The sequence below is a fragment of the Archocentrus centrarchus genome, chromosome 24 (genome assembly GCF_007364275.1).
Source record: "Archocentrus centrarchus isolate MPI-CPG fArcCen1 chromosome 24, fArcCen1, whole genome shotgun sequence".
Lineage (NCBI taxonomy): Eukaryota > Metazoa > Chordata > Actinopteri > Cichliformes > Cichlidae > Archocentrus > Archocentrus centrarchus.
In genome coordinates, this window is record NC_044369.1 from 14946381 (window position 1) to 14970636 (window position 24256).

Consider the following 24256-nt stretch of genomic DNA (forward strand, 5'->3'; position numbering starts at 1 on the left):
TAAATTAATAATATTGCTAATGGAAACATCTTGTTCCTTCTTTATTTCACATTGAACAAATGGTTCATATAAAAGCTTTTAATATTTGCATTTGTGCCACGGGGAATTTTCTGAAGCCAGCAACCTCTTCTATCTCACTTTAACCATCTGCGCAAGTGTGCAAAGTCACAGCCATTAAAGTCACATATGAAAATCATGTACCGTATGGCTGTGATAAACTTGTAGAGTAAGGGACATGGTGGCACATAGTGTTTCATCCTGCTGAACCACTGCCCCCAACCCCTGCCTTCCTGCCTGTCGTTTCTTAGGCTATCCACTCAGTTGCCTGGCATCACGAGGGCAAGCAGTTCATTTGCAGTCACTCAGATGGAACTCTGACCATATGGAACATCAGAGGCCAGGGCAAGCCCATACAGACAATCACACCACACGGTAAGGAGGTGAAGACACACACACACACACACACAACACACACACACACACACACACACACACACACACACACACACACACACACACACACACACACACACACACCACACACACACACACACACACACACACAGAGGCTGTGATGGGGAAATTGCTTCCTAATCTCCTCATTTACTACTTTATTTATAATTCATACAGTTGTGGTCAGAAGTTTGCAAAGACTACATACAGTGTCATGGTAATTTGTGGCTTTTAATTGATTTCGTTGAACTGTTTCTTTTCCAGGGTGGAATGTACAGCATAGATCTTTAATGACTTTAAAAGACTAGAATTGGGTGTACAAGTTTGGGTCATCCTTGCCTCTAAGGGGATAAGTATTTAGGATTTTGCCAAATTCACATGGGGATTAAAGTACACATACAAGCTTCAAATATATACATACACCCACTAATATTTGGTTAAATGTTCCTTAGCAAGTTGGACCTCAACCAGATGGGTTTGGTAGCCATCAAAAAGCTTCTGGCATAATGCTGTCTGGATATTTATCACTCTTCTTGGCAGAATTGGTAGAGTTCACTTAAATTGGTTGGTTTCCTGGCTTTTAAGCATAGTCCACAAATTGAGGTTGGAGCTTTGGGAAGGCCACTCCAGAAGTTTAATGTTTGCCTCCTTTTTCCATTCCAAAACCAGTTTTGGTGCATTTTTGGGATGATCCCGTTGGGATATTCCATTGTTTCCATGTTTGAACCGTCTAGCTGTTGATTTGAGGTGAAGTGGAAGAATTTGGAGGTAATCTTTCTTCTTCATTATTCCATCCACTTTGTGCGACATACCAGTACCACTGGCAGCAAAACAGCCACAGAGCCTGATGCTGCCACCACCATGCTTGACAGTTGGTACAGTGCTCTTAGGTTTAAAAGTCTCAACTTTACTACTCTAAACATACTTGTTGTCATTGTGGCCAAATAGCTCTTCTTTTGTCTCATCTGAACTTTTCTTCAGAAGGCATTTGGCTTGCCCATGTGGCCAGCTAGAAATTTCAGTTGAGCTTGAAGGTATCGATTTTGGAGCAGGGGCTTTTTTTTTGATCAACATCCTCTCAGTCCTAGTCGATATAAACCCCACTTCACTGTGGGCAGTGACACTGGTGTTCCAGCAGTTTCCAGTTTTCAGCTTTTTTCGTTCCTGGGTTGTTCCTGAACATCCTAACCAATTTCCTCTCATCTGAGGGTGAGAGCTTGGGTCTTCCAGACCTTGAGACATCCGAATAGCTTGTACTTATGTACAATTGTTTGAAATGATGATCTGGGAATCTGTACTTGTTTAGAAATGGCCTTTCCAAGTTGTGTAAAACTATATTTATTAGATAGATAGATAGATAGATAGATAGATAGATAGATAGATAGATAGATAGATAGATAGATAGATAGATAGATAGATAGATAGATAGATAGATACTTCTTAGATTTTCACTGAGCTCCTCAGACCTTCCCGTTGAGTGCGGTCAAACACATCTTTTTAAGATTAAAAGATATTTTAGAACTTTCAGCACCACGTCTTATTAAAAGGTTGAAGAGAATGTATCTATATATTTGACCCTGTTTGGATTAGAGAAAATCCAAAATAAATTCAAACTTGTGCAAATCATTAAAAGTCCAAAATTACCATGATATTCATGCCCATGATGAGTGTACTCTGCAGTGTTGACATTCAAGATTGTTGATCAGAAATATTGTGAGGGAGCCAGAAACTTGTAGGGTTACATATAGTCATACAGCATGCATGATGGTATCATCATATAATATTTGGATGGACTTCTTACCTCCTTTTGGGAATTCTGAGCCAACTTTTTCAAAGCTGTTGTACTCCTGTACTACAAGCATATAATAATTCAACACTTTGAATACACTTCATGTATCATTGATGAAATGTTTACTGCCACAGTGTCCTGACTATCTAAACTTTAACTGATCTTTTTTTCCCGATATTTAATTTTTTTTTTAGAACCTTTACAAAACAAAGGTTATGTAAAAGTTAAATAAAGGATATGTTCTCTGACAAGCTAGTTGACTGAGGACAGTGAAGAAACGTGTCTAAATCTGTTACATAAAATTAAAATATTACATAAAAAAACACTGATTGCCTATGGTCTCATTACTTCAAGGTCTTGTAGTGTTGTACATGTTTTGCTACCTCTGTGGCTGCTCTAACTGTAGCCATCTCTCAAGAGTCTGCCTACACATGGCTCAATCATTGTTTCCTCATTTCAGGCAGAGGATTATTGTCGGTTCAATTATTCCCTGCCTCTGTTTGCTTTACTTAGTGTGTGCCTGTGCATACTTTAGTTCTGGTGCTGTTTACTTCCTGCAGAAAGCAAGTCTGCTCTTTTGAAGATGCATTTTAATCCATACTCTTTTGTCCCCCCCCCCCTCCCCAACACACCTACTCACCCCACAGAGTACTTAGGCGTTTCACTCAGATGAAGCACCGTGAAGAAATAGATGGTGGCAAAGCAATTGAGTCAGAAAGAGGAACAAGAAAAGAAATTTAATCAAAGTTACACCCCCCCCCCCCCCCCCCAAAAAAAAAAAACCCAGCAACAACTTCTAACCAGTTTTTCAAGCTGATTTTATGTGTAGGGGGGTTGCAGAAAGGATTTCACCACATGGGCTTTTTAATTAGTTGTTTCTCCCACTGCTGCATGCATAATTAGTTTGGTATTTAATGGGCAATTATGCAAATTCCTTTGACATGTTTAAGTAAGGCTTATAAGTCCTCTTTTAATTGTCTTTTTAGATATCCATTATTAAGCAGTAGTTATTAAAAAGTGTTCTTTATTATACAGACCTGCCTTGCATAACCTGCATTTGGGGTCACATTTGCTCTTCAGTAAGACATTTTATGTAAAGTCAACCACTTACAGTAGTTTGTGATACATAAATATGCACAGGTAGGTGTGCATGTGATGGATGTGCAATTTTATTCTATACTGACACCCCTTGAGGTTTGAATAGATTGATTCTGTAAATCATCCAAGATCTTTACACCTTTCTTTGCATGTCTCTGTCCCTGCGTTTGTCTTTCTTCTCTCTGATGAATAGGTTTCTGTTATTTTGCTGGCTACTGTTCAGCGCAGCATTTTTAAGTGCAGCTTCTGGGGGAGAAAAAAGATGACAGGAGAAACAAGAAGAGACGGGGTGAAGAAGGAGTGGACTGCAACCTAAAGTAACTTCTGTTTGTTCTATTTTAGGAAAACAGCCCAAGGACGGGAAGAAGCCAGAATCTTGTAAGCCCATTCTTAAAGTGGAGTACAAAACAACTAGAATTGGGTAGGGTCTCTTACTCTCTCTCACTCACTCACACACACACACACACACACACACACACACACACACACACACACACACACACACACACACACACACACACACACACACACACTGACTGTCATACATGTACACTTGAGAATGTTTATGGGTATGAATGTGTTTAACGTATACACAGCCATGAAAAAAACACAAGAAGGCAGCTTGATGTTGCACACATGCATTTGTCTTACTATACATAGATACTACTCACACCATTAATTTAAGACAGTCATGCAAACAGAACCTTTCTTACTCAGCCTTTTTTTTTTGCCATCTAAAGCATAAACTCAGAGGTGTGAATACTGAAGACAGGACAGCCCAATTCTCTTTAAATCAAATTCTTTTTTTTAACTTTACTCCTGTTTTTATCTTTTTGCATAGTGACAACTTACTTACTGGTGTGTGTACATTACGATCCACATTAAAATGATTGAAAAAAGGCTCACTGAAATCATTTGTTCATTTGTAGTCAGATCAACGAATGTTTTAAGTTGTACCAAGGCCCATAATGCCACAAAGATTTCCTGACGTCTAAATAAAATATTAAGAATGTTAATATCTATTATTAAATAAAATCCAACTATATAAAATGCCTACTATTTTAAAAACCCACCTAAATTACATGAATACAACTCGTTCCAGGGACCCCTTCATAATCTTTTCCGGTGGTCTGTCCTATGACACGGTGGGCCGGAGGCCTTGTCTGACAGTAATGCACGGGAAGAGTACTGCTGTGCTGGAGATGGACTATCCTATAGTAGACTTCCTCACGCTATGTGAGACACCATATCCTAACGGTAAGTGTGTGTGTTGTTGTTTAGCGGTCTCCGGGTGCACGTCTGAGAATTATGTTTGCATGGAAATTGTCATTTTACTCTTCTTTTGGACTAACACCCACCCAGATATGCACACAACTTTCTGTTTTTTAATTATGTTGGACAGCCTGTCTGTGTGTGTGTGTGTGTTCCTGTAATAAATCAGAAATTTCCCCAGGGAAAGGATGCTACTTTTCAGTTTTATGCTCTGACACATAGGCTGTTAGATTCTCAGTTCATCCCGTTGTACACAATAGCCTTCAATCTAAATTAAATTATTATCTTATTTACTGTATCGGGGAGTCAACGGCTAAAACAAGTGGTGCCAGGAACAACAACCACCACCCCCCCCACCCCTGCCCAGCAGATGTTTTATCTGATTTGAACATTGTCCGCCTCACAAACATGTCACTCTCTTAACGTTAAATCACTGAGATGACACATAGTTCCTGCTGTCCATGCCCTTAATTTTCCTTTGACTGTGACTTTGAGGTCAAAGTTACCGATATTCAACCTCATCCAAGATGCATCTATGGTTTGAATTTGAACATCCTCGTTGATAAAGCTTATAGTTAGGGCTGGATCAGGTGACCTTGAACCATCCTTTAGTTATGCTGCAATAGGCCCAGGCTGCTGGGGGGGTTCCCATGATGCACTGAGTGTTTCTTTTCATTCACCTCTTTTTACTCTGTTTATACACAACTCTGTATTTAATCATAGTTATTATTAATCTCTGGTTCTCTTCCACAGTGTGTCTTTTGTCTCCCCTCAAACCCAACCAGTTGTGGCAGATGACTTGAATTGAATCATTCTTGAGTTATCGCATTCACAAGATTTTCAGAAAAACTTGACCTCTGACCTCGACCCAGTTATGGCAAAATTTTAATCAGGTGATCTAAGGGTCACTGGCCACCTTTCATGCAAATTTGGTATGACTCGGACTGGTAGTTATGCTGTAATATTATTAACAAACAAGACAGACAGACAAACATATCAACAACAACACCCCGCTCCCCCCTCTGGGGTAAAAAGTGAGACTGAGTTTAACAGTATGGGAGCCTGTATGTATGTAATCCAGGATGTAATCTCTGCTGCTGTGCTATCTGGCACATACTGTATGCAGCTACAGGAAGGATTAGTGAATTATGTAACAATGGTGACTTCATTATGTCACTGACAATCTGATGTCACTGAAATCATGTGGTAATAGACATTACTGGGTCTTTGGATTACACAATGCATGTCCTGCTGAAGTGTGCCCCGGCACAATCCATAATGAAGTCAATGCAGAGACAGTGTCCCTAAATATAATGTATTTAATATATGTTTCAATACAAGAATAAATGGCAGACAAACTGTTCCATGTAAATGATAAAGCAGTGTTAAAAATGTATTTTTTAAGTATACTTAGAGTACATACAGGAGACAAATTAAAGGGAAAACCTGAATGCTTTACACATCCCGCAAGGGGAACCAGTGGTCTGCTTATCCCCTTAGAGGGAAGGATGACTGAAAATTAATACAGTCTCTCTGAAAGGTAACCTTTATCTCACGATGAAAGATTTCTATCCTGATGGGAGTGATCTCTTCCAGGGTGACCGTGTCCCCATTTATAAGGAATAAGTGGTCAACGGATGGTTTGATGAGAATGAAAATGAAATAGGCCATATCCATCACAGTAACTCCACCCTACTGAACTTTTTTGAAAGAATGGCGTTACATCCCTCCAGAAGAAACCCCAAGAAACTCTACCTGTTTGCCAAAAATGGCGAACTAGAATAAGACTCACCAGGATGACGGAAATAAAAATAAATGGAAGGGTTGTGTACCCAGTTAGCTCAGGATATTTCACAAACCAGTTTATAACTACATACCCTTAAACTGTTAGTGTCACTTTGTGATGAGCTGGTGGAATGAAATGTGATGTTTATTTGTCAAATAAAAGATCCTAAAGAAATTGGAAAGTGTAGTTACTGTCTATGCATAATGCAAAGTAGGGTTGGGTGATAAAGCTTTAAAATTATATCATGGTTTTTCAGGAAGATCTATGATAACGGTATTTCTGACAAGAAGAGGTTAGAAAGGCAGTTTTGCGTGTTTGCCCTCTCCCATAAATATAGTTGGGGCATCTGTAACTCCAGGCTGCTCTTGTCAAGTGGCTGTTAGTAACAAACAGATTCAGTCTCTCCTTGTGTAAATCAGTGTCTGATTAGTGTAAATGTATGAAATTTAAACAATCTTTGCACTGCAGGTTACAGTGTAGTCTCTGCAGATTATGCCGTTACGCATAAAATAAATTGAATTTATTCATTACAACAGTTAAAATCTATTATAAGGCACTATCGTAAAATGGAATATGACATTCTGCTCTCAAATCAGGCTCATACAAATATCCAACTTGAGCAATATCCCCCACAGTTATAAATTGCATAGTATAATAATAGTCTAGTGTTGAGCTTTCCTGTCCTCACATCTTAAGGGCAGAGATATAATTTGCTGTATAAAGAGTGGGAAATTCTTCCCATGTAGTTTGTATATTTCAGGGGAGCTCTTTTCGCAAAGAATTACAAAAATGATGAAAGTGTGATGTGATGGATGCTCCATCTATGTGTGGTTTGCAGACTTTCAGGAACCTTATGCTGTGGTGGTCCTTCTAGAAAAGGATTTAGTGGTGATCGACCTTGCACAAAATGGGTGAGTCTGGCTCTGTTTTTTTAAAAATCTGTTCATTATCTTGACTTTTGTTTCTTAACCATGGGCTAAACTACCATTCGGCCCAGTAATATAGGTTGTCTCTGTTATTTATTACCCCCTTCTTTACTTTCACCTCATCATATTTACTTGGTGTCCAGCATTTATTGAACTGCAGGTTGCAGGTATGCAGTTCTGTATTTGACCAGTGGGTATTTGACCAGTGGGACCAGCAAAATATTTGTATTTAGACTGACTTGTGACTTGAGTGTGTGTGGCCTGAATTTAACAGTTATCCAATATTCGAGAACCCCTATCCTCTGACTATCCACGAGTCTCCTGTGACCTGCTGCGAGTACTTTGCCGACTGCCCTGTGGACCTCATACCTGCACTTTACTCTGTTGGCTCGCGGCAGAAACGACAGGGCTACAGCAAAAAGGTAGCACACGTTTCATCATTCCATGTCACTGGTGATGTGTCGTTCTTTCTCTGAAATCCTAATAGAAAATCACTTGCATAACATATGATGGGTAAATATTAGACTTTGGATTGAAATATAGCATTAAAGAGCAAACCCTTGTTTTTCCACATTTACAATTTTGCAAGGAAAGCAAAGAACTAATCAATAAAAAAATTAAGTGCATTTTAAAAATGTTATCAACTCAGTAAGCCAGCCTGGGGTTTTCCAATCTAGCTATGAAAACAGTCTCATAAAGCTACTGTGCCATGATAAAGTATTTGCTCCTGTCCTGATTTCTTAGTTTTTTGCATATTACATGTTTCAGATCATCAAACAGATTTTAATATTAGGCAAAGATAAACAGTGCAAATACAATATCCAGTTTTTAAATGATGATTTCATTTATTAAGGGAAAAAAAATCTATCCACCTTGGGCCACGCTGGCAGCAAGAACAGCAATCAAGCATTTGTGATAACTGGCAGTGATTCTTTCACATCACTGTGGAGGAATTTTGGCCCACTCTTCTTTGCAGAATTATTTTAATTCAGTCACACTGAAGGGTTGAACGGCCTGTTTAAGGTCATGCCAAAGCAACTCATTCATATTTAAGTCTGGACTTTGACTAGGCCGCTCCAAAACCTTTTTTTTGGGGGGGGGGGGGGCACTCAGAGGTGGACTTGCTTTGTGTGTTTCGGATCATTGTCCTGCTTCAGAATACAAACAGATGGACGGACATTCTCCTTCAGGAATTTCTGGTAGAAAGTAGAATTCATGTTTCCATCAATTCTGGCAAGTCGTGCAGGTCCTGAAGCAGTAAGTAGAAATGCTGTGTTAGTGTGATGTCAGATATACTGGGACGCAAACCTGCCAGAAATTCAACTTTTGTCTCATCAGTCCACAGAATATTTTCCCAGAAGTCTTGGGGATCATCAAGAGGTTTTCTGGCAAATGTGAGACGAGGCTTTGTGTTCTTGTTGGTCAGCAGTGGTTTTCTCCTTGGAACTCTCCCATTGATGCCATTTTTGCCCAGTCTCTTTCTTATTGTTGAATCATAAACTCTGACCGTAACTGAGGCAAGTGAGGCCTGCAGGTCTTTAGCTGTTGTTCTGGGTTCTTTTGTGACCTCCAGATGAGTCATCGATGCACTCTTGGAGTAATTTTGGTGAACTTTTTTGATAAACAGAACTTCGGTAAACAAAACTTTTTCACAGCAGAGTAGCTTTATGTGACAACACAGGTCTGCTAGCAGCAGAGTGGCATTTTTTACAAAGAGCAAACTGTAACAAAAAAAGAAAAAGAAGTTAAACACATGCCGCAGATTAAATGCAATACACTTGCTTCAGACAAGGCAGTACTGTATGTGAGTCTGTGTGACAGGAAAAGTGCTGTACAGTAAATATAGTAATAGAAAGTGTTGTGTGTGAGTGGTCAATAAGATGGGAAAAGTACTACATAAATAAAATCTATTTAAAGCAAGGAAGTAATGATGGCAACCCCCCCCCCCCCCCCCCCCCCCCCCACCGTTTAGATTAATAGACTTATTACTATCATTGCACAATCATTAAAGCATTGCAGATCTTGCTATAAATAGCAGCTATATCGCCTAAATAAAGGCGTTCCTATGGTGTGTAAGACAATTTTAGCATATTATTTCAGCTGCCAACCAGGCAGTATAAAAGGATTGAGAGCATCAAAAGAAAAGCAGATGTCAAACCAGTATGTATGCTCAGTTGCAAATTTTACATAAGCTCACAAAACACAAGGCTTACATGCCCTGTTTTAGGAATACATCATTGTATTAACACTTATAAAACAATAAAATGGGTATTAAATAGCTTGCAGCCAGCAGGGGCAAACGAATAAAGTTGCATCTAAGAACATGTATTGTTGATAGTCATCAGGGAAAAGCGAAAAACAGCGGTCAACTAGAGAGCTTTTCACTATCTGTTCGGGAGCACATTATGTTTAAAATCCCGGTTCCGCATACAGGCCTCTGGTAACCCCCCCCCCCCCCCCCCCCCCCCCACGCTAAACATCCCTATATTAATATTGTTGTTTTGTTAGCATTCAATTCTGTTGTTAGAGATGAAATCAAAGCGTGACTGTGTCGAGGAGAGCTCCCAACATATTATTGGTGTCAAATGAATATTTCTGGGACACTTGACAGAAAAGACAGATTATTAGGAAGTTACAGAGCTGTAATTAGAAGTCTGATACAGCAAACAACTAACTGCTGCTCCCCATTCTTGAATGAAGCATGAAATATTTTGAAATAAAATTAAGTCATTAGAATAACATTTAAAAAAAATAACTCAACTGCCATCACAGATTTATGATGTATAACAGTGTAATATTATCCTGAGGATGCAGTTTCCTTTCATGTCATTGTGGATAGTGACATAAATGAAGTAAATGTCAAAATTAAAAATTCCCACAATGCACCCTGTAGCCATTGTGCCAGACGCAAAGAACAACGAGGTTACAGGATAAAGGGCACATTAATACTTCACTCTACATTATAGGCGAATTTGTTACGTTTCCATGAAGCCAAATCGACTTTATAACAGTGTTGTAACATACTTACCTAATGATCCTCGTCTTCCTCAGTATACCTCCTCTCCCCTCTCATTCTCTTCTCTTATCTCTGCATCATTTAAGACAGGCCCCCTGCTTTTTCAGCCATTATGTATGCTTATGTCCTTTTCTCTGTTGCCTTGTTCTGGCTTTCTGTCTGAAATGTCAGCATGCACTGACCCAAACTGGCAGCCTCGCTTCTTCCTCTGTTTTTTTTTTTTTTTTCCTGTTAAGCACAAGCCTTACTGAGCTGCAGGAGGGTATTCTCACATAAAGATCACCATGAGTCATCTCGTTGACCTTTGTATGTGTCAACGTGTTCATAGCCAAACCCCCACTAACACACACTCACACATGGAGACGCGCACTCACTGAGTGTGATGTACTGTATAATCGCGAGACACGCTGAGAGACATACACCGAGGACTCGTGCTTGTTTTCCCCCGTACACTCACACTTGTGTCGGTTTATCATGTCATCTATTTGCAGAATCAATGTGTTCACTGACACCTTGTTTATTGACATAGTTGTTCCTGTACTATCTCATTTACTAACGTAACGTGTGCGTCTGCTGTCTATCCAGGAATGGCCTATTAGCGGTGGAAACTGGGGTCAAGGCATACAGAGTTACCCAGAGATCATCATCACTGGGTAAGACACTAATTTCATTAGTATTATCTTTATTATCCTGCACAATTACTTTCCCCTCTCCTGGACTGTCAGGTCACCAAGTTTTTATACATTCCCATCATGTGCACTTTGCTCCCATTTGATGCCTATTATCCCTTTCTAAGCTGTCAACAAGGGGAGGGAAGGGGTGTTTTTAACAGAACACACGCACTAAAGGAGTGACACTGAGGTATGGGTTATGCAGTAGGAGGCTCTTGCTCCTCTCGCTCCTCTCCTTCCTCCTTGTCTCTTCTCCCCTACGCGCCACATTATTATTCTGCCCAGGTTTTTTTTCCTCTAAGAGTGCCACAGCCTGCAAAATATTTCCCTCCCTATTCACTTAGCTGAACTGCCAACAATACAAAGAAGGAAAAACAGCCAAACTACATGCATCTCTTTTGTGACACCACATGGAGAAACTGTCAGTTATCAACATGAGAGCATTCTTTTATAATGCATAACAGAAGCATGTACTGTAGACATTACACCCTTAAGATTGCTTGGATATTAATGGGTTATTGAATGTTTTTCTTCTCCAAATGTTTGCTAGTGAGTTGGGACCCTGTGTATATCTAGAATATATCTCTTTGTTATATCATCAAGGAGTCCTGCAATCTGAATTAAAGTGATAATGTTCTGGAGCGGTTACTTACCTGTTAATTACTCCTGGCTATATGTTTACTGGTTAAGCAACTATTAAAGTTTTCTTTCTGTTTTGCTAGGAAAATGAGAAACATGGAACATGCAAACAGTATATAAGGCAAAAGCAGACTTATCATTCTAACAAGCTTGAAGTCAGTATTTGGTATGACCAGCATTGGTATTGTTCAGCACAGTCTGAACTCTATGAGGCAGCTTTCTTATAATTTCTTTAAGTAGTTGTCAGGAATAATTTTCCAGGCTTCTTAAAAGACACTCAAAGCTCTTATTTGGATGTCGGCTCTCTTTTGTTCCATTCTCTGTTAAGCTGATCCCACTGATTCAGTGATGTTGAGATCCGGGCTCTGGGGAGGCCAATCCATGACTGATAGCGTTACATTGTGTGTTTTTCTATGCAGGTATGCTTTTGCTGCATTGGCAGTGTGTTTGGGATCACTGTCATGCTAAAATTGAAGCTGTTGCCAGTCAGATGTTTTCAGATGGTGTTTTGCACGGAGGATCAAAATTTGTACTGTACTGTTCTGCGTTCATAACTTCAATTTTGACAAGATCCTCAACACAAGTGGCCCCAAACCATGACAGAGCCTCCACCAGTTTGACTTTTTTTTTTTTAGGCTTCCCATTTCTTCTTTTTTTGTCCTCCACTTGTCCAGTATCATCAAATTTTTTAAGAACACTGCACACCATGTCTTTGGCTAATAGCTCTTTGGGAACCAGCAAAAATACTGTTTGATGCCTGTCTAACTGTGTTATCTCTGGCATTTTTTGTTTCTCAAGACCTGCACAGTAAATCATTTCAAGGAAGAGATGTTTGGCTGGCATAAGGGATTTTTTTAGGGCATAAATAACTTCCTGTTGATTCATTTTATTGTCAAAGTATATTTTGACTTTCTCTCTGCTCACGAGAGTTGAATTTAAAAGCTTTACAATAGAGATGTTCCCTGACTGATATTGAAGAGATGTTTTCCTTTCCTGCAAATCTTACAAACTGGCTGGTTTTATTTGCTCAGGTAAAAAGTCAAAGTTACAGCTTTTTGTTGTTGTAAGACAACAGGACGTGGTCGCATGATCCTTCACGTGTGTCTTGTTTTACTTCCTTGCATTTCCAGGCATGCTGACGGAACTGTGAAGTTCTGGGATGCCTCTGCAAGTATGTTATGCTCATAAATTACAAGCATGCTTTATTTTATTGCCTATTTTATTAACTTTCAGTTAAACTTTGAAGCAAAAGGGTTGAAAAAAAAAAACAGAATGACTGAAAATTTAAATGACACTTTATGCCTCTGACTGATGCATTTAAGTCTGCGATGTTAAAAGCACCGTCTCATTTTGCGCAGGCTTTTATATAGCTGCCGTTCCTTGATTGCAACTGATACTTTCTCTTCCCTCCATTTCTTCTAGTAATGCTCCAGGTGCTCTATAAACTCAAAACAGCCAAGATATTTGACAGGAACAGGTCTAAGGAGGACAAGGGCAGCACTGAGGTGTCAGATGAAGACCCCTTTGCCATTCAGATCATGGCTTGGTGTCCCGAGAGCCGGATGCTGTGTGTGGCCGGTGTGTCAGCCAATGTTATCATCTACCGCTTCAGTAAGCTGGAAGTAACTACTGAGGTGGTTCAGGTGGGTAACAGCTTCCAATTTTACTTTTGTTCTTCAGCTTTCAGGAATCTCCTCATTTTCTTTTGCTACATGTCTCTTGCTAACACAAAAAAACATGATGGGTGGTAGCAGCGGTAACACATTGGCAGTCAGTGGGCAGCTGCGGACTGCCCGTCTACCTGCAGAGATTGGATGTTGTCAGATGGGGGGCGGTGTCAAAAATATGCCGTAGAACCAGTCTGTGGGCTACTCTTGCTCGTGCAGTTGTTGGTCCATGGCAGCAACAGCAGAGAAGAGCAAAGTTATATATATATATATATATATATATATATATATATATATATATATATATATATATACATACAAATATACAAAAAACATACAAAGGGCTGAAGTGAAACCGACCAATGAAAAGTGTCCGCTGCAGCCACTGTCTGTCTGTTTTTCATACTGTATTTTTTAATCTTTGATGCTTTTTTTGTGCTTCTCCCATTCCGAGTGACCTCCACTGTCACTCCCTTCCCTGTTCCAGTGTCGTGCCAAAACGTGATCATTTACATAAAAAGTGATTGCCGATGATTCTACGTGTTTTTTATGTTTAATATCTTCTAATATCTTCTCTGCTGCCTTTTTTGTTCAGATCTCTCTTGAAAAAGACATTTTTAATCTTGATGACACTTTTACCTGGCTGAGTAAAAGATATATAAAAGCCTCTTTGCAGCTACTAGCTCATGACAGAAATTTTCTTACTGGCTCAAAATGACTTGATATCATGAGATGTTTGAGAGTGATGTTTGACAGATTATAGGCCAACAAGTCATTTACAATGGTTTAAATACTGACAGTCGCTTTCTGGCAAATACCGGAAATCGCTTTTAGGCAGGCGAACACTTTTTGGCATAACACCGGCCGACTTGTTGACTGATAAGCGCTCGACCTGTGCACAGCGTCATCCACGCTGAGCAACGTGCAGTTTGGATATTGAAGGACTGCACGGGAGCACATTCGCGTTGGTTGAAAAACCCCTCTCTGTAAGCAAATACCTCTGCAAACGGTTATAATCGGGGTATTATACATTAAGCATCAGATGTTGAGGCATACGCACAACCACATGAACTCAAAGATCGGCCTAGTCAAAGGCAGTATGGTTACCATGCCAACAGACAGAGCAGTGAACAAGCAAAGCCAGACCATCATTATAACCTGCCTTGATAGCGATGCGAGTGCTAATGGTGGTGTGATGTGAGCCGGTGCTTAATGAAATAAAGAGAAATGCAGTTTATTATCTCTGTGTACCCTCGCAGCTTCTGTATTAGTGTGAAAGTGTGCATATATGCTTTGCTTCTGCTGTTGGTTGAGTGATAAAATAGTATCCAGCATGAGATTATCTTTACAGGCCTGGCAGCATATTTCTTGTGAGCAGTCATTGCCGAGGTGTTTTTCCAGCAGACTTCACAGAGATCACTTGTCAATCAAAGCATGTGGGCAGCACTGTGATGTGTTTAGCTGATGCCCTTTTTGTGTTCAGCACTGTTTGTCTTAAGTATCTGAATGTCTTGTTCTTCCAAAACAAACGGCGAGAAGTAATTATGAATTTATAGACTTCAAGTGCCTTGCTTAAGAGCCCCTTAGTAGCAGTTGGAAGAGATTAAAAATCAGCCACGTTGATGTTTAAAAGCTTGGCAGTTTTTCTGTGGGTGACTGCCAGTAAGCATTGATGCACGTGGAAGAGAAATGCTCAGGCACTTTGTCCTAAACTCCAAGTGCTGTCCAACTAGATCTACCATGGTAGTGAGCTGTAATTAGCTGAACAGCCTCTGTCTGAACAAGGTCAAACACCTCTAAATAACCTTGCAGAAATGAAGGTAGTGGAGGACAGAAACAGGCGGAGGAGAGAATATCTGAAGAAGGGCGCTGATCACTCTTCACTCCCACATGTCAGTGGGGCTAATGAGACTGACAGAATGCAAAAGAGAGGAGCTGATGAGTTTGTGTGTGTGTGTGTGTGCGTGTGAGATTTTGGGAATTGTGTGTTTCTGCGAAGGCGCAGGTTGCAAAGGAGTAGCCTGAAGGAGGACTTCGAAGGAGCGGAATATTGCAGTATTGGAGGACCTCTTTGACTCTCAATCTTCCCACACAAACATCAAACACCTCCTTATCATCAACGTGACTCTGCGATTGCATATGAATGCCATTTACCGGCACAGTCATCATCCCCACAGGAATGATTGTTTACAAGAATTTAAAGGAATGAGCTTTGTGATGTTCCTCATTTATAATCTGTCTGTTAATATGCACACCTGTGGTATGTTCTCTCATACAGTTACTAGAGGTGCGAATGCAATATGAGCTGAATGACATAGAGTCTCCAGATGGTGGGGGTGAACAGACATCAGCGCTGCCCACCCCCGGTGCCTCACCTCAGACGAGCGGCCCACCTTCACACCCTTCCACCAGCAGCAACAACTCTGATGGCGGCAACATACCCTGCCTCAAGTATGAAACACACATACAGAAGCACTCACATAAACTCTCATAAGCTGCAGGAGCACTTGCACACATACTCATGCACACAAGAGTCTTGCCTTTTGCCTCAAGCACACTCAAAGCATTCTCAGCCACAGCCTCCCCAACATTCCCCTGCAGCCACTTGCAGCAGACTCTCGACACACAACCGCTTCTGAACCGCAGCCGCACCACTCGTCATTCTCTTTTTACGAAAACTTTTGTATGTCTCTCCCTTTCATTTTTTTTCATCCCCTCTGTTCCTCTTCCCGCCTCCATTCTCTTTCATTCTGCTTTGTCTTCTTCTCAACAGAGTGCGCAGTACTCCATTGAAACAGTCTGCAGGATACCAGGTAGATTTGGTGGTCCAGTTGGTGTGGGTGAGTGGAGAGCCTCCTCAGCAGATCACAAGTCTGGCGCTTAATTCCTCCTATGGCCTGTAAGTACACACACATATCTTAGCTGAAACTCAAAGTATTTTCTGGGACTTTTCTGGGATTTATGGTACTTATGTCAAGTACTTATGTCAAGAAGTTTAATCTGAAGTTAAAAAGCAACATTAGCAAAATTAGTACAAGTCAAATTGTAGATGGATGCAAAACAGACACAGATGAACTGTTCCGCTTCAAGAATTCACTGCTCGAGGCCTGTCGACACAGTTTATGCCAGCCAGGAAATTTAGATTCTGCCTGATTTTGGGCTTTGACTACAATATTTGCACATTTGTAAACTAAATCTCCTAACTGAAACTGTAATAACTTTCCCTTATTCTTGTTTTACAAACTTTTACCCCTCCCTTTCCTGGCACTTTGTATTTGACTTTGTCACCAATTCCCAGAGTGGTGTTTGGCAACAGTAATGGACTGGCAGTGGTGGACTACATCCAGAAGACAGTAGTCCTCAACTTGGGGACGGTCGAGCTTTATGGCTCTAATGACCCCTACCAGAGACAGCCCCGGTCGCCAAGAAAGACGCGACAGCCGTCTGGAGGTAATAAAAAGAGATCGTTTGGAAGCCAGAAAGAAAAAAGTTTTATTCGTTTTTTTGAACATGATGACTTTCTTTGCGAGGGCAGCTCAGCCCACAGGTCCTTAGTTCCTGTTCTGAATTGTACACTGATGCCAATATGAGAATGAATAAAGTGACGACACTCGCCACTGAATCTAAAATGATGCTTTCTTACAATGCTGACGCAAGACCGAGCGCTGGCAACCAAATACTCGCTCGTTCTTTGTGCTTTGATTGACTTTCTCGCATTGTTTGTCCGCCTCTCTCTTTCTCTTTGCCTCTTATTCACATACACACCCTCTCACAGCCCATCCCTTTTACACACATCCCTTCCTTCCTTTACTGTCATCTACCATGAACATGAATAGTATCCTTTCAGTATGGACACACTGCCACCATGTGTCAGAAAACAGTAGTGCAGCCATTTTGATATTGCGGCAACATCATGACAGTCTCCTGTCCACACTCAAGCAAAAAGTTTGATTGATGAATTAGCAAGGTGTGTCTGCATAGGCTGAGAAATTATTTTTTTTATGAGTATGGCATGCTAAACAACTACTCATGCAAGCACAGACTCAAAGTACTGTACGTACAAACATCCAAATGTACACAAAAAGACTCACATTAAATACTGAAAGAGCATCTGGTGTCACTAACTGGTGAGCAGTGGGCTGGCACTTGTCAGAGCTTGGCAAGTGTGAGCAGTAATCAGGCATCCAGCTGTGTTGCTCTGCCAACTGTCTGCTTGGCTTTCTGCCTCACAGAACAATCTCACACACAAATAAACACACTTACGCTCAAAACAGGCGACAAAGGGAGGAAGTAGCATTTAAAACTGGATTAAGAAAACTTTAGAAAGTCTGTTTACGATCTGTGACACATACATAGTGTGAACAGTACAGTGGCTTTTTTTTAAATCTACCTGATTTTTGTTTTAGTTATGCAATTAATTATGCAGTCTCTTTGTGGCAGGTCTTTGTGACATCAACGAAGGCTCGGCCACGTCGGAGGACCGCTGCAAGTCGCCTACTTCAGGTAACATATCTTTCAGCTTGTCACTGAAAGAGAGGAGTGGTGAATATAACAGGAGTAACGCCCAAACAGTGAAACGGTCAGAAATATACCTGTAAAGCCTCTGTGTGCTGGAAAGAAGATCGATGTTTCAAAAGAGCCTTTACTGTTAATACTGTTGTATTGAAATTCTTGCTCATCAAACTGGAACCCTATGGAAGGCTTTTCTTTTCTTTTTTTTTGAATCGCAGAAGTGTCTACCTCATATTCTACCTCAGTCTTTAGAAATGCACCGTTTGAGTTAAATACTGTACATTTATGGCTTTATGAGAGTGGTTTCCCATTTATGCATGTGTTTTTTTTTTTTTTTTACCACTTTGCAGAGTTGAATAGATGGGAATACATTATTCATAATCAATCTCAGTATTCTGAAAAACTAGGTTGTATAGGCTGTAAATGCATCCAGTGACTGAATCTTAATCCAATGTGGCTGCTCAAAATTAGAAGTTCAGTGAAGCTGGAAAACAAAACTCTGCATTCTGGTAGAGAAATCCTTTCATTTACATTAATATTATTAGGAAAAAGGGGCTCTTGGGTAGAGTCACATATTTAGTAACATCATAATTGCATGCTTTTTGACACTCATAGATATATTGCATGCCAAGGTTATGATTATTTTTAACTTGGATTTTGATTATGGATCTTCTTTCAAAAGATTTCACTGTGTCTGGGTGCAGCGTATTAAAGTGGATTTATCCAAATGTATTACCAGTTAGACAACACAATAGACTGTACTAGAAAAAACAAAACAAAAAAACATTAGCAACTTTATGTCACTTGCTGCACTATCCCACGTCTGATTTCAAATATTCGACCTTTTGATGATCTAGTGCGTTGTGATTTGCAGCAGTAAGATGCCCTGCTGCTCTTACTTGCTTCCATCTTAATCTGCGTCATTAGTATTTCATCTGAAGGTGCTTCAGGAGAGAACAGCCCAGGTTTATCTCATTATGGGTAACGTGGCATTAGCGCGATGAAAATAAGGAGCTTTTTAAAAAGGTCAGACAGAAAACAAATCTCCGAGTCTGCTTGCTGCTGTTTTCAGGTATGATGACTGTCCCAGCCCCTGTGTCTGGTGCCACCAGACTGTAATCTGATACATCTGTCTGCTTTGCATTATTCATGGAATAGAGAGAGAAAAAAGGAGCGATAAAGTGCTTTCCTATAAATCTGTCTCCCTAAACCAGCTGTTTAGTATGAGTCAATGTGTTTTTCATTTTTGTTTTCTTTGGGGGTTTTTTTGTTCATATTTTAGGGATGAATTCTGCAGGTGTAATAATATAATGTTTGTAGATTGGCCAGCTTCATTGAAATTACAGGCTGTTTTCTGCACAGGAAAAACAAACAAACTAATATATATATATATATATATATATATATATATATATATATATATATATATATATAGGGGTTATATATATGGGGTTAAGATGGGCATTTTCTAACTGCGCATTTACTGTACTTTACTTTCCCCCCCAACACCCTCAAAAGTGTTGATGTCAAACAGCAATCTACACCAATTCTACAATGGAGGTGGTAGAGGAGGTAAGATTGGCCAAGAATGTATATCAGAGGCTGTGTAGGCAGGAAAAACATGCTCCAGATTTGGTGCCCCTGTTTTTTTTTTTGTTGGTTTGTTTGTTTTCTTCTTTCAGTGGAGAGAGTGTCTCTGTCCTCCGTGTCCATACTCAGTGGGAAGAAATAGACTAGAGAATAGAGAGCTGATGTTCCTCTCTACTCCTGGGTTAGCTTCTATTCCACTATCTTTGAGTTCTCTCTGTATTTTATCATAAATACATTTTTTTGTTTGTTTGTTTAACATGACAAGATGCTCATCATTGATATTTGAGTGTAAAATAATAATCTATATATATATATTCTAACGACTCGAAGCTTATGGAGCAAAAGCTTACCTGGAGAGACAGTGGGACTGCAGTTGTTATGAGATAACTTAGTTGACATACTGTTCATATTGCATGCTACATGTATGTAGCACGGGTGTTAAATTGTAAGTGTGCCTGCATCTGATACCTGTCCTGACTTGATTGTCCATAGTACAGTTTGATGATGCCATTGAACAGAGAGCAACTCGTCTGTCCAACTCTGTCTTTGTCTAACTTCAGTGTGTGATGATAAAACATTATAAAAGTACATTTAAACCAAGTGACTAAGTTAAAAAAAAAAAAAAGGGGAGTAGGAATGGAAGGATTCAGTATCCCACACAACTGACAGTAAGTACAGCGATTTTCGACAGCATTAAAACTACCTTCCTAAAATTCTGTCGGTCCCCTCTTGTGATCCCACGGCAGCTCAGACACCCTGTGGTGTCTGGCATTGTGGCGCTGGAGCCTCCATTGATCAGCCTTACTCAGGTGGATGGATATCGGGTGTTCAGAAGCGAGTTCAACATCTTGCTCATTGACATGTTCCTTGAGCCATTCATGAGCAGTTTTTGCAGCGCGGTGTCCGGCTGGGGAGGCCACTGCCGTCAGGAACTGCTGTCGCCATGTCTGAAAAGTACTTGGTCTCAAACAATGTGTAGGTGGGTGATAGATGCCAAAGTAACGTCCATGTGAACATCGGGATGCCGAAATTTCCCATCAGAGTACAAGATAATTATTGTTACTAACTTTACTTGTAAATGATTTTAATGTTGTGGCTGCTTGGTTTAATTTGGATTTTTCGTAACTCATACTGAAACCAATGTTGTGTGCACATTTAAGTCATCTGAGCCCTGTTAAAACCTGATCAACCGCAGCACAACGGTCTTACAATTCCCCCAAAAAACCCATTTGGGTGTTTTCTCTAGTTTTGCCAAATTCCCCAATTTCCAGCATACTATAATTTTGACCAAACTTCAGCCTAATCAACTGAATAAATCATACCTGTGTGTATAGCATATGCAGGGTCTTAAAAGTAAAAAGAAAGCAAGAAGACCATTAAATGTTTGTCTATATGTAGTAAGTACAGTAGATGGACAAGAGCAAGATTTTATAAGTCTGCCACTTAAATTAAAAAATGAAACAGAAGTAGGTTTATTAATAAAATCAGCTAAAAAATAATCAAATTAAACTCAACCCACTTTGAGCTTTAGGTTGTTACAGACCTCTACAATTTTTTTTAAAGGTATTTGTATGGATTTTTTTTTTTATCTATGGTTTCTGTCAGTTAGAATAAAATTGCAAGATAGCCATAACTCTATTACTTGAATGTCTCATTTTATCATCTTTCTCCTTCTTTCTCCTACAGACAGAGAAAATAATATTTAGGACTTCCATTCACTGTTATTTATGTTCAGTCTTTTGAAAGATGGAATGCTTTACAAACTTGTACTGAAAGTATATAACCAGCAGTAGGATTAACCATCCCCCTTCACTATATCTCGTTCCATCTCTGGTTCATTTTTTTGTTCCTTGTTCCTTCCTTCTTCTTGCTGCATGCTCCTTTTGGCATGAAGGTCCTGAATGGCCGTGCAGTTTTGACGTGTGTGTCTTACCTGTCCTGTTTTTCAGGGCATTGTGCAAACAGAGGTCACCTCTTTTGTTTCGTCTGTAACAGCATGCCTCTGTGATACACAGGGTCGTCTCTTTAATCCTTATGCAGTGTCTTCTCCTGTCTAAAGCATTTTGGCTCTCCTGTTCTATAAAACAATCCCTTGGCACTTGTTCAACAGTCTACTGTCATTTTGGTGTATTTCAGGTGTGTGCACAGTCCTAGCCCAATGCTAGATATCTAGCTTTGCATGGCATCGTGTGTTAGCTTAGACATGTGTTTGTAAAGAGGGATGTTCTCTTTTTTCCAGCAAAGATGTCACGGAAATTAAGCTTGCCTACTGAGCTAAAGCCAGACTTGGGTAAGCCTTGACTTCGTGTCTCCAAACAATTTGTATGAAATGCAGTATACTTTTCTCACTCCGACTGGACTCCATCACTTTACATCAGTCCAGTTTTTTCTGGTTATTAGTCTCAAAATTGGCAAGCTGTGCAAATGTTCTCTTAAGTTTGCATGAGTCAAAAGTAGCACTGATCTGAATTAAAAGGATTGAACTTAATCAAATTGTTGGAAATGAACCCTCGCTCCCACTTGTTTTTTTGACCATGGTGGGGGTTCTTGCAGAGGTCAGTGGTGCTAAGCTAAACTTTTCACACCCCATCTCACTCTAAAGCTTTCTGTAACTTTTGCAGCTTTTGTTTTCTCTTCTGTGTTTTTCATGTCTTTCTTTTCTCTGTCTGATTGGTTCTTCAAAATATATTTAAAAAAAATTCAATAATTCTTTTCTGTATAACTTTCTTCTCAAGTACCAGAAATATTAGATGGAAAATTCTTAGATTTCAAAGGGTTAAATTTAAATATACAAGTGCCAAGATATTCACCTGTATGCATCATGTTATGCACATTTAACTTTCTGTAATTTGCTAGACAGTTGGTTATTTCATAGTAATAAAACTGTATTAAATTGATGTCTCCTGTGCAATATAAGGAAAATGTAGTGATGTTAAATCATCATCAAGTAGGCCTGAAATGATGCTGCTCTGCTGAAAAATGGTTATGAAAATGATGAGATCTGTCTATCCTAGAAATAAAAGTCTAACAGCTGTTTATTTTGTTCCTAGCTGTTAAGGATGCAAGCCCATCACCTCTCCCAATTTCCAGTATCTACATTGTTTTGTACATTAAAAAAAAAAAAAAACTACATAAATAAATACATTTGTTCCACCTGGTATTCCTTTTGAGTTTGCTTTAAAACAGTTTCAAGCCATTTTGCATTTAACTTCTAAAGTGTTTCTTTTAAGGCGGTATGAAAAGCTGTTGACTGTTATGTTTCTTCTTTTCTTTTTCAAATTTTCTGTCCATTTCTGCATTGCCTGTTGTGTAATATTACTTGTTTGCAGGTGCTTTACCTCTCTGTTTTTTTTCTCCTTACTGTCCTCCTGTCTGTATGCCCGCCGCGGGGTGCCAACCCATTAGACCACCGGGACAACTCTTTCAGCCGCTCTCGCTCATCCAGCGTCACCAGCATCGACAAGGAAGCACGAGAGGCCATCAGCTCATTCCACTTCTGTGAGACTTTTGCACGCAAGGGGGACAGCACTTTGACGCCCTGCCTGTATGTGGGCACCTCCCTGGGAACTGTCCTGGTTCTAGCTGTCACATTGCCACCTGCTGGGGAGCAACGGCAGCTGCAGCCAGTTATCATTTCACCTGCAGGTGGGTAAAGGGATCTCAGAAAGGAGGGAGGGATGGAAAATAGATAATGGTTATAAAAACCAAACTGTCATTTGGTAACCCGCTATAAGTTAGGGGATACTGTAAAATTTATTGAATGTGGCGCTAAAAATTTCAGGCATACATTGTCTAAACTGATCCTTACCTTGGCCTCCATTACTGAACCTTGAAGTCACCTTCAAGGATATGCCATGGGGTTACGAAATACAGCAGCACTCTGGAAAACATAAAGTGTTTGAACCAGTTTTTCCTTCTGTTCACCAGGTATGTTGGTGCGGCTGAAGGGAAGCGTTTTGCGGACGGCTTTCATAGACTCCACAGGTTCTCAGCTGCCTCCTGCATATGAGTCTTGGTGTGAACCCAACATTACAGCAGATGGTGAAGAAAGAGAAAAAGTCCGTAAGCGCCGGCCTGTCTCCGTGTCTCCTTCCACCTCCCAGGACCTCAGTGAGAGCCAGTATGCTGTAGTGTGTTCAGAGAAACAGGCCAAAGTCATTGCCCTCCCCTCCCAGACCTGCATCTATAAACACAGTATCACAGAGACCTCCTTCATCTTACGGGCAGATGTGGTGCAGATGAGCCAAGGCGTGTGCGTAGCGTGTTTCTGTGCCAATGGCCACATTATGACCCTCAGGTGAGTCTGCATCTGAGGTCAGGCAGACTTATCAGTGTTTCAACCATTGCATATTCTTAGAATAAAGCATATTTGATCTGCCCCCCGTCAAGCATGGCATGAAATCAATTTTAAGGAGATCAGTATTCATATATATGATCTGAAATTCAATTAATAAAAGAAGCAAATAATTTTGCTCATATTTGTCACTGTTGCAAAGACACTCCACACAAAATCCCTAAGCTGGCCACTGAGTAGACTAGGCTAAGACTAGGCTAGACTAAGATTAGAGTTGTGTACAGGTCTAATAAATTCATAAGAGCAGTGTTTGAAGACACTGCTGTCAGCTAAGTTCAGGCTACAATTTGCACAGACTCAACAAAATTGGACAATAGAAGATTGGAAAAATGCTGTATGCCAATGTCCTCCACAGTCACCAGATCTCAATCCAGTAGAGAACCTTTGGGGTGTGGTTGAAGGGGAAATTCGGATGTGCAACTGACAAATCTTTAGCGGCTGTGTGATGCTGTCATGCCAATATGGAGCAAAAATCTCTGAGGA

General features: G+C 40.2%; 1 protein-coding gene across 2 annotated transcripts in view; it reads left to right on the forward strand.

The window, feature by feature from the left end:
- stxbp5a (syntaxin binding protein 5a (tomosyn)) overlaps window positions 1–24256 on the forward strand; it is a 98955-nt gene that overhangs the window by 71459 nt on the left and 3240 nt on the right. Inside the window, exons 8-23 of one of the 2 annotated variants that reach the window (XM_030721509.1) lie at window positions 309–432; window positions 3683–3761; window positions 4443–4597; window positions 7237–7309; window positions 7599–7746; window positions 10926–10993; window positions 12781–12821; window positions 13073–13293; window positions 15596–15768; window positions 16091–16216; window positions 16616–16767; window positions 17758–17820; window positions 19348–19401; window positions 21659–21709; window positions 22783–23064; window positions 23347–23716. In XM_030721509.1, coding sequence (XP_030577369.1) covers window positions 309–432; window positions 3683–3761; window positions 4443–4597; window positions 7237–7309; window positions 7599–7746; window positions 10926–10993; window positions 12781–12821; window positions 13073–13293; window positions 15596–15768; window positions 16091–16216; window positions 16616–16767; window positions 17758–17820; window positions 19348–19401; window positions 21659–21709; window positions 22783–23064; window positions 23347–23716 — 2180 coding nt within the window. The remainder of the gene's footprint in view (window positions 1–308; window positions 433–3682; window positions 3762–4442; window positions 4598–7236; window positions 7310–7598; window positions 7747–10925; window positions 10994–12780; window positions 12822–13072; window positions 13294–15595; window positions 15769–16090; window positions 16217–16615; window positions 16768–17757; window positions 17821–19347; window positions 19402–21658; window positions 21710–22782; window positions 23065–23346; window positions 23717–24256) is intronic. The other variant, XM_030721510.1, reaches the window with a different exon arrangement.